Raw genomic sequence first — 9,970 nt, forward strand, 5'->3', positions numbered from 1 at the left:
GGCTGCTGCCAGCCACGAGACCAGCCGGGAAGAGCAGTTCCTGGCTCCGCATCTGCTCTCACGGTCGAGATGTGGAGCTGTGGTCCCCCCGCGAGGAGGGCCGGTTCCCTGTGCAAGCCTGCTCGCCTGCCTGGCTTTCCCACGCATGTCTGCTAGTGAAGGTGTTGCTCTGCGCAACACCTCGATCGCGCACGCCGCTCGGAGGTGTGAACAGCTGGAGCGGCACTGCGCGTGGCTGCACCCCCCTGCTGCTGCTGCTGCTGCATGAGTGTGAAGACTGGGACTGAGCCATCCCACCAGCCTGCACGTGGCGGTCCTGTGGGGTACTCCTGGGTGCCAAGCCAGCAGGCCAACATGGTCTTGCTGGGGGCTGGCAACAGCAGCTGGCTGCCTGCCTGATGGACTCGTTCCAGTCCAGGGCAGCGTCCTGGTTTCCAGGGCAAGCGGGGGACCCTGCCACCCCATCCGGGGTCCAAGTGCTGCGTCTCTTGCCAAGGTAAATGGGGGCAGGGCTGCCCAGGCCTGGGAGGCAGCACCAAGCCGTGCAGCTCTCGCCAGACTCTCCTGAGCTTGCCCCATGTGCCAACTCACTGCAAAAGGCTGTGGCGACTGCTCACGGTGGGGGAGAGCTGTCTCCTGCTGTGAAGGCTGGGCTTTCCAGTTTAGCCAGTTGCCAGTAGAAGCTGGGACCAGTTGGGCCAGTGAGTCATTGCATCTTGCACATGTAACTCCACCCTCTTCCTTGGCCCAAGACTCGTGGCGCTAGCATTAGCGTGGGGAGCTGTTGCTGCCCTAGGGAGGGGAAGCCTCGTGGGTCTGGCCTGCGAGGAGAGGGTTGCTGGTTGCTCGGCTGCTGTCCCCATGTGGTGTCTGCACAAGGGAGGTGGTGGGGAAGGCGGGGGCTGAGCCCAGCCACGTTTCCTACCTACAGCAGCGGGCAGCGTGCCACAGCGCTCCTGGCCCAGGCGCCTGCCTTCCACCCCCGGCAGCTGCGTGGCTGCATCAAAGCCTTCGCCGCTCCGGATCCAGGGCCCGGACTGCGCCGCGCTGGGAGCATCCCAGCCGGTGCTCGTTAGCGGGGCAGCTAATGGGCTCGAAACCCTGGCTCCAGCCCCTTTAGCCCTGGTGCTGGGGGAGCCTCATTTGGCAGCTAATTGCTAGATATTAGCAGCTTCCTGCAATGCGAGCCAGGAGCCAGCTGCTGCCAGCCTGAGACGCGGCTCCTTTCTGCCTCGGGAGTGTCGCGGTCCCGGCGGAGCTGCCTGGTGGTGTCCCTGTGGGACTAGTCCGTGGGCAGCTTTGCTGGATCGCTGGCTGCCCCTCGGCTTGTAGACCCCGGAGATGGCTGGGATGGGGGTGCAGGGAAGTGCGGGGGTGGTGCAAAGGGTCGTGCTTGGTGCTGTACAGGTAGCCCTGCTCTGACTGGGGTCCTGGGCTTGATGGCAGCACAGCCTCTGCTTGGGGTAGACATCGTGGTGCTCTGATCCTGGTAGGGTGGATAGTCCCTGCAGCCCAGCTGCTTGCCCACACTGCCCTAGTGGGACCTGCTTTAGTGCTTGGTGTAATGCCAGCTGCCCCTTGGGCTCGGTTTAGGGGAGTACCTGGGGTAGGTCTGCTTCCCATGGGCAGCTGCAGCAGGAACAGCTCCACGGCAGGTGCTGGGCACTGGGCCGTGTCGTGGACCAGGAAAAGTTGGCAGCTTTGCAGCGACCCAACTAACTGCCAGTGCATCCTGTCGCGTGTTTGGGGCCCAGCAAAACCCTAGGGCATGTGTTGCACAGCCTTGGGCTGCAGCCTGTGGCCTTGGGGTGCTTCTGGTAGCACAGCTGGCTGGACACCTGTTAAGCAGAGCATGTCTCCCGCGAGAAGGCCAAATGTCCTGGGGACAGGCCCTTGTGCCTGGGTATGTCCCACTGCTTTGCTAGTAAAGGAGCTGGTCTGTCCTGCAGAGACTGGCTTCGAGGACTTGCAAGCTGCAGCACAATGATGGGCAGGTCTGGGGCCAGGCTTGTGGCCTGCAGTGGGTCCAAGTCTCCCAGCAAAACAAGTCGGCTTCTCAAGGCTGAAGGCTGGCAGGAACGCTGCTCCAGCCAGCCTGGTTCCTCATGGCTGAGGGAGAGGGCTTGTGGGGCTTGCTCAATGGATGCCTCTTGCACGGGTTATGCCGTGTGTGGCTGTGCTCTCCTCACAAACGGGAAAGGCTGGGATGACTGGGCTGGGAGCAGGCTGTTTTTGTGGACAGGCTGTGGGGCCATGCCACAAGCAGCTCTCCTTCCTCGCTTGCATGGCGGCGTCCTGCGCCCAGCTGCCCACGTCGGCTGCGCCTTTGCGAGGCTCCTGCTAGACACGTTAGCCGCCAAAGCCGCTGGTTCAGCCAGAGGCTGTGGTTGGCTATGGGGTGTGGTGAGGGGACTCATGGCACCCCCAAGCCAGGGCCTTTTGCAGTGCCCGTCTGCCGTGTCTCAGCACTGATGGCAGGGCATAGTGGCCCGCTCTCCAGGCAGCGCTCTGGAGCGTGCCCAAGCTCCTCACCGGTGTGTGGTCCTGGCAGCACTGCGCCCTGCGAGCTCCCAGCCGGGCTGGGGCGGGGGGAAGAGGTGCAGCTGAGCCACTCGCGAATGCAGAGCAGACGCTAGGGCTGCACCTGAGACGAGGGGAGGTTGGAGGCAACCTCCTGGGCCTTTGCCCTCGTCTGGGCCCGGGGGAGAGCTCCTGCCTGCAGGTCTCGGTGCCCGGCAGCTCCTCTGGTCCCTGGAGCACAAGTCAGAGGGGCCGAGTCTGGTCTGCCAGCTGGGGTCTCACTGCCTTGGCCCCTGCACCTGCTGTGAGCCCTGTGGCTGCTCGCAGGCAGTGCCTGGCGGTGGAGATCCTCATGCTGCAGCCATGGGCTGAGCTGGGAGCACTGGAGGTGGTGCCCTCAGTTTGGGGGTCCCAGAGCATCGGTTCCTGCGTAGGGGGATAGGACAGATGTGATGAGCTTGTGTGCCCGTCCCATGAGAGCTGGGGAGCAGCTCCTGACCTTGGTCAGATGGGGCTTGACCAGCCAGCTCTGCCGTAGTCACGGGTGAAGTGAGGACAGGCCTGGGGCCCAGGATCTGGAGAGCCCCAAGCTTGGTACGATGGCCCAGCTGTGACCGCACGGCCTGGCAGGACCGGAGCAGAGGTGATGCCTTCCCTGCTGGCTGGGCTGGCTTGCTGCGACTCCTAGCTGGATGGGCGCACAGTTGGTGTGGAGGGCCGCAGCGACCGGTTGAAGTTGCCATGTCCCACCACTTTGCGGATGCAGAGGTGGCTTCCGGGGAGGCAGGCGAGAGCCCACGAGGCACCAGGGCTGGGCATTCATCCAGACATGTATCCCCGTGGAGGGATAGGCGCACTGGTGACGATGCGGGGGACGCAGGAGGGTCAAATCCTTCCACCCTGCTAAGTGCCCCCTGGGAGAAGCCAGTTGGGGCTTGCTCTGCACAGGGGCAGCTTGCACCGAAACCCTCGTGTGTTGGCTCCAGGCCACCGGCGCTCCCGCAGCTTTGGAAAGGGGAGCAACTTCCTCCGCGCGAGCGCCTCCCACCCCTCAAGGCAGCTCGCACCCCGGGTTTTGCCCTCCCCAAAGCCCCAGGGGACCTGCCCGGAGCAAGGGGAGCTGCCCCGGCGCTCGGATGAGGAGCAGTCGCCCTGCGGCCCCGGCACCGGATCTCTTTCTCTCTTCCCCCTTTCTCTCCCTGGTCACGTTCCAGTTCCCTGCGCGCTTCTCAAGCTCGTCTTTATTTTTCTGGGACAGGAAACGCGCCCCGGAGAGTTGCTGAATAAGCATAGCGCAGAGGCCGGAGCGGGAAGCCGCCGTTGCTCCCAGCAACGGGCAAGCAGGAGGCTCGGTTGCTTGGTGACCCTCCAGGGAGGGATTCCAGAGAGCATGGCCGGGGAGGCCGCGGCCGGCCGGAAAGAAAGGACGGGGATGGGGGCGGAGGGGGGGATGCCGGAGCCGCGCTCGGCCGCCAGCCAGGGAGAAACGGCGCTGGAAGCCAGCGGCTAATGGTGCTCTGGGGTCTCTGTAAAGGGGCTGCACGAAGAAACTTGCAGGCTTGGTCGCCCTGTGCCGGGGCAGCGCTCGCGCCCAGCTCCTGGGAACGTGCCCCCGGGGGGCCGGCTTGTTCATGGCACTGAGTCCTTGAGGAGCAATGCAGGTGGGCATCCCCGGTGCTGGTACCCAGGGATGCCCCAGCCATAAGGAGCGTGGTGCAAAGCCCGGTTGGGTGCACAGCGCTGAGCAGCTGTTGCTGTAAGGTGGTGCCATCCGGTTCAGGAAACCTTCCCAGCCACTGCTGGTGAGAGGTGGGTGGCTCATAGCAGGTGCTGCCTCGAATGCGCGTCGACGACGCGGCCTGAAGTGCCGCGGCAGGATGTGGTCGAGTGAGCCTAAGGTTTAACTGTAAAACAAACCTCTCGGCTGCTGTTTTGAGGAGCCCCGAAAGGGCGCTGGGGGAAGGCTAGCCTGGCTCCTCTGCCCTGGGGGCTCTGCTCCAGCCCCTTCCTCTTAACTTCATTTGCATGCAGGGAGCAGAGCAGCTCTCGGGAAGCCTCACGTGATGAGTCTGCAGCTGCTCTTCCTGGACCAGTCCCGGGCTCCTTCCAGCTGTGCCAGGCCCCCTCCCCTGCCTGAGCTGCAAGGACCTGGCACGCCAGGTTCACGCCCCATCTCAAGTGGGTGCAAGGGCCACGGCCTGCTTGGCCTGTGCCGGGGCCGGCTGGGAGTACTGTGTGAAGGGCTTGCCGCCGTGGCTTGCTGTCCTGCTCGTGGGGGTAGCACCTCTGACTGACTTTGCATCTGGGCTATAGGCAATGAGAACCCGGAAAGTATGTGCGCAGCTTCAGGCTGCCGCGCTGCCTGCCTGCTGCGGGTCGGGAGCGTTTGGAAAGTGGCCATGCAGCAATATCCACTGCAGCGGCAGCGCACTTGCGAATCCAGGCGTGTCTTGCATGGCTTTGCCTTCCCTAGTGCAGGGGGGGCCCAAGCACCATGCCCCTCAAAGGCATCCCCTCTGTGCTACCTGTGGGACCTCGCCTGGAGACTGGGCCTAACCCTCAGTGGGACTGTGCAGGCTGAAAAGGGAGGGGGATTCTCCCCCTGCCAAGTATTTCTGGGGCAGGCGAACCTGGGGGCAGGAGGCTGCCTCTAACCAGCCAGGCCTGTGGGTTTCCCTTTGCTGGTTACATGCAGCCTCAGTGCTGGGGTGGAAGTGCTCACCGCCATAGTCCGACTCCCCTGTCGCCCGCCGCAGCCCTGAGAGGCTGCCATAGACCATCCGACACGTCTCGCAGCCCAGTCTGGGGGAGGGTGGCAAGGCCTCTGGGGCTCGGTCTCCTCCTGGCTTCCTTGACTCGCTACTCAGCTATGGAGCTCCGGGCGTGGAGTTCACCGGGCTGCACAGGGAGACGGCCACGGTCACGCAGATGCACTTCTTGCCGGGACAGGTACGTGGCTGCTGCGTTCGCCCCTGGGCTGGCCACCTCCGGGCAGGGGCACAGCCCCACTGCCAGAGCGACGTGGGTCCTGGGTGCTGCCGTCCCATGGGTGCCTCAGTGCAGTGACCTGGCCCTGAGCTAGGTGCACACATGCGCTCCTTGCATTCGGCCAGGAAGGGAGCAGGCAGGGCTTGGTCCCCCTCCCCTTGCAGCTGCTGCCTCTCCAGCGGGGAGCCAAGTGTGGATGCACGTGTGTGCATGCACGCGTGCGGTGTCTGGCTTGTCAAACATCTGTCTGTCCGTCTCAGGGCCGACTGCTGTCCTTGCTGGATGACAACACCCTGCACCTGTGGGAGATCTACCACAAGGACGGCTGCTCCCACCTGGAGGAGATCCGCAGCTTCGCTCTCCCGGGACGCCCAGGGTTCGACAGTGCTAAGTACTTACTGCCGCCTGACTTTCCTCTGTCACAGTGCGCGGGGGCTGGGTCTTTTGTGGGTACCAGGGTGCTCCTGGGCTTCAATGTTGGGGCATCCCTGTCTGTGGGGCAGAGGATCAGTCTGCCCCGCGATCGGTGCCCTCCGGTGTCAGGGTTGCTCAGAAAACAGTGCTGCTGCTTTCCTGTTCCTTTGAGTAATGCTGTGTCCACACCTGGCTCCCACATCCCCCCCAAACCTGGTGTCCATCACACTGCAGACCCCGGGCTGGGTTTTGGGCGCTTCCCTGGGGTATGACCCAGAGAGCCCAGCATTCATCTCCTAGCTCTGCTTGCATTGGCAAGGCAGGGCACCAGGCAGCCCAGCACCTGGGACGCCTTGGGGGGGGGACGGACATCTGGGATGCTTTTGTCTGGGCAGCCCAGCATCGGTGCCTCGAAGGCCTTGCTGAGAGCACTGAGCCCAGGCCTCGGCCTGTAAGCTGGGAAATGCTTTCATTTCATTAGAAGCCACAAAACCGCGGTGCTTTGCGTGAGGGCCTAAATGCAAGCCGGGCTCGGAGCTGATGCGAGCTGCAGCCTCTTGCCTATTGATGATGCCCCAGGGGCCTCCCAGAATAGCCCCAGGAGAGAGAGAGGGTCAAACCCCCCATTAGAAAAGAGGAGGGGAAATTAATTGCTTCTCCCACGATGGCTCCGCTCCCTCTTTCATCCGAGCCTGTCCCTGGCCCGTGGCTTTTCCAAGCCTCCCTCCTTTGTCCCGGGCTGTATAGCTCGCCTCTCCATCTGTTGCCATGGGAATGGTTGCAATGGTGGAGAATAGCCTGAGCCTGCTAGGCTGCGATTAGCTTGGCTCTGCGGACACCTCCGCTTATAAATGAGCAGAGGAAGCGCGGGTGAGGAACTGCCAGGGGATGAATTGACGTCGGAGATTCAGCTTTTGCTGGACTCGGAGTTCCCATTATTTTAAATGCGGGGGGGGGGAAGAGCCCCTCCAGCACAGCCCGGCACGATAGCGGTGCGGCCCCGGGGAGGTCTGCCAGAGTGTGTTCCAGCGGGGTGAGGCTTGGCTCGGGCGTTCCCAGATGCAGCGCCGTCGTCGACGTCTTCTAGAGATGGTCGAAAGCTGGGTTTGGCCTCCCGCTTCCCACTTTGGAGGGTGGGGATGAGAAAATGTTGAAGCGAATTCTCCTGGTATCGGAGCGCGCTCCCGCTGGCTGTCCGACAGGATAAACTAAGCTGATTAGTTCGTTGTGAGGACTCCTCTGGCTGCAGATCACGGCGTGTGATTTGGAAAGCAGCCCAAGGAAGCTTGTTAGCAAACCTAGGTGGGTAGCGCCCTTCCTCCCGCCCGGCCCCAGCTAGGGGTTGCGGCGTGGTTAGGCGGCTGTGGTAGGTGAAGCACGGCTCGACTCCCGTCAATGGGAATGCCTTTGAGATGCCGCGGAAACAGATGGCGAACGCTGCGTCTCCGTCGCATCCAAACCTAGGCTTCGTCGCCTCGAACCAGCGTGGGGTGATGGGAACGAAAAGGACGAAGTGGATCTTTTGTCTCGGGAGAACAAAGGAGGAGCCACAAGGAAATGCGGAGGTCCGCAGGACTTCAAGGGGGGGGGGGTTGCACATCTGAACCAGCTACAGCTGTTGTCAGCCGTCTGCTCCTGCCCCACGGCAAGCGGAAATCAAACGGCACGGACTTCCCCCTAAACGAAACCCGTGGCGTGGTGGAGTTCGGCTGGATGCTGGCAGATGCCCCCTCCTTCTGGAGCGGTGTCGTTGGTCGTCTGTCTGCACCCTCTGGATTAAAACAATGATAAAGCGATGAGGTTTGAAGTGGCACTTCCTCTGAAGCAGAGGGCCTCGCCTTGGGCGCTCTTCAGCCTGGATTTCAGCCCTGCAAAGGTTTCAATCATCTGTTCACAATCTTACAGAAGCAGGATGTCAGCTGCTGTGGTTTCCCTGCGTTCCCCATGGCAGGTTGGGGTGTGATGTCTTGTGTTGTGCCAGGGTTGACAGGAGTCTTACTAAGTGCTTAATGGTGGGTTTGTATGCGTTGGTTTGGACAGGGCTCGGGCAAGGGTTGGACTAGGTGTGACCTTTGGAGGTCCCGTCCAGCCCTGCTTCTCTCTGGTTTCCACAATGCCCGACCCCCAGGGACTTGTGTGATTCGCGCAGTTGAGTGAAGCCGTTTGTCTGCACGTGCTGGTGCCATAGTTGCCTGGTCAGCCTCTTTGTGTTGCACCCACGGCCACGCTCAGAAGGATGTGGAAAATCAGACCCGTGCTCTTGTCCTCCTTGAATCTGGCTAACTAAGGGAAGAGAGCATGCACCCTGCTATGTGAGCACCTTTTTAAATGAAGTTCGGGTCCCGTTAGGAGCTAGCATTGCTTGTTCTCAGAAGTGGGGATGGAGGTTACAGAGCCCTGCAGCCGAGCTGGCCGGAGACACGAGCACGAGCGAGCAGAGGGCACGATGGGCTGTGCTCTCCCACCGGGGCCTCCCAGGAGCACCCCCATGTAGCAGCGTGTGCCTGCACATGCAGCACCAGTGGGCTGGCAGGATTGCTTTTTCCTGTGCCACTTTTCTAGTAGACCTTCATTGAGGGGTGATACCAGCTAGGAGCAGAGCCAGGCTTGCTCACCCAGGTGTGTTGGTGCTGCCATGTCCAGAGAGAGAGGAGCTGCTACTGAGGTGGCACCTTGGGTCGACCCCAAGCGACGACTGGCCCTTCGGTCTCGGGGACGCTGGCAGAAGGGTCTGGCAGCTGTTCTTGCCTCTAGGGAGAGGAGCGGGGATGTCCAGGGGATGCCAGTGGAGAAAGGCTGGTGCTAGGGGCAGCTCTGAGAGGGCCCCGAGGCAGAGCACGCGAGATGGCAGCTCCTGGTCGGAGCAGACGGACAGAAAAGGTGATGAGCAGGGAAAAGGCTGAGCGTTGCACCAGGCATGGGGAAGCGGCCTGTTGGCAGGATTGGGCCACCTGGAAGGCTCCTGTGGTGACGGGGTGACCCCAGGCACTGCACTGAGCCCTCAAGATGTTGGGGTTTTCTGCCACCTGGCTGATTTTTGCTACCAGGGCTGCCCTCTGTCAACAGTGCCCTAGGACTGCCTTGTGTCCTGGTCCGTGCTCCTCTCTTGCTCTTGGAGGCTCCTGTGCAGCCTCTGCCTGCGACCCCGAGCAGAGATTTCCTCCACGAGACCCCTGAACATGCCTCTGCTGCCTGCACCAGGGAGACCTGCTTCTTTTGCACCTTAATTGGCTGCTGCTCGCTTCATAACGAGTTGTGGCAAGGGGGAGCGCAAGCGGCAGGGAAAATTGCAGGCCCGAGCCCTGGTGCTCCTCTCCCAGGCGCCTGCAGCACCTTGCCTGTAATTAAGCAGCCTGTAATTGTGCCTGGGCAGAGCCGCTTGCTGCTCCCTTGCCACAAAATCACCAGTTGCCACCGGTCAGAACGGGTAGAGGCCGAAGCCCAAAGTGCGCTGGCTTTTTGTCATCAGCTTGCGCAATCCCGGGCCCATCTCCACTCGCGGGAGATGTTCGCGTGCAAGCAGGGACCTCCCTCATTCTCATTCCCAGCTGCTGTTGGGGTGCAAGAGGACCTTGCGGGGTGCAGGGTGGAGAGGGAAGGGGCACTTGGATTTGGTAGGAGTCCAGGGAGCTCTGTCTGTGCAGAAGTGGCCATAATCCCAGTCATGGGCCCGAGGGAGACCCTGGGTGCTCTGGCTGGGTGCCCGGGTTTGTGGCAGACAGCACGGGGAGGGAGATGTTATAGCTGCCTTGTACCAGCAGGTCACAAGCCCTGTAAGGAGCCCCTGGAAATGGGGTGTCCCCTATTCAGCCCAGCAGGTTGGGTTGCAATGCCCGGGCTGGCATGGGGGGGCTCCTGTCTGACCACCGCTGTCCTTGTAGCTCGCCGCCCAGCATCGCCCGGGTGACCGTGATCCTGCTGAAATCAGCCTGCGACGTGGCCTGTCTGGGCACCGAGGGCGGGGGTGTTTACTTCTTGGACCTCTCTGGCTTGACTCTGCTGGAGGACAAAGCCTTGTTTCAGGATGAGATCCTGCAGAGGTGAGGGG

The 9,970-nt window shown here is 62.2% G+C and overlaps 1 protein-coding gene across 1 annotated transcript in view; it reads left to right on the top strand.

The window, feature by feature from the left end:
• The window catches only part of LLGL1 (LLGL1, scribble cell polarity complex component), a 36,343-nt gene that overhangs the window by 11,401 nt on the left and 14,972 nt on the right, over positions 1–9,970 (top strand). The window contains exons 3-5 of the mRNA XM_019512575.1: positions 5,388–5,469; positions 5,769–5,899; positions 9,804–9,962. Of these exons, the coding sequence (XP_019368120.1) occupies positions 5,388–5,469; positions 5,769–5,899; positions 9,804–9,962 (372 nt within the window). The remainder of the gene's footprint in view (positions 1–5,387; positions 5,470–5,768; positions 5,900–9,803; positions 9,963–9,970) is intronic.

Source organism: Gavialis gangeticus, unplaced genomic scaffold, assembly GCF_001723915.1.
Source record: "Gavialis gangeticus isolate Ggan-Ray unplaced genomic scaffold, GavGan_comp1, whole genome shotgun sequence".
Taxonomy (NCBI): domain Eukaryota; kingdom Metazoa; phylum Chordata; order Crocodylia; family Gavialidae; genus Gavialis; species Gavialis gangeticus.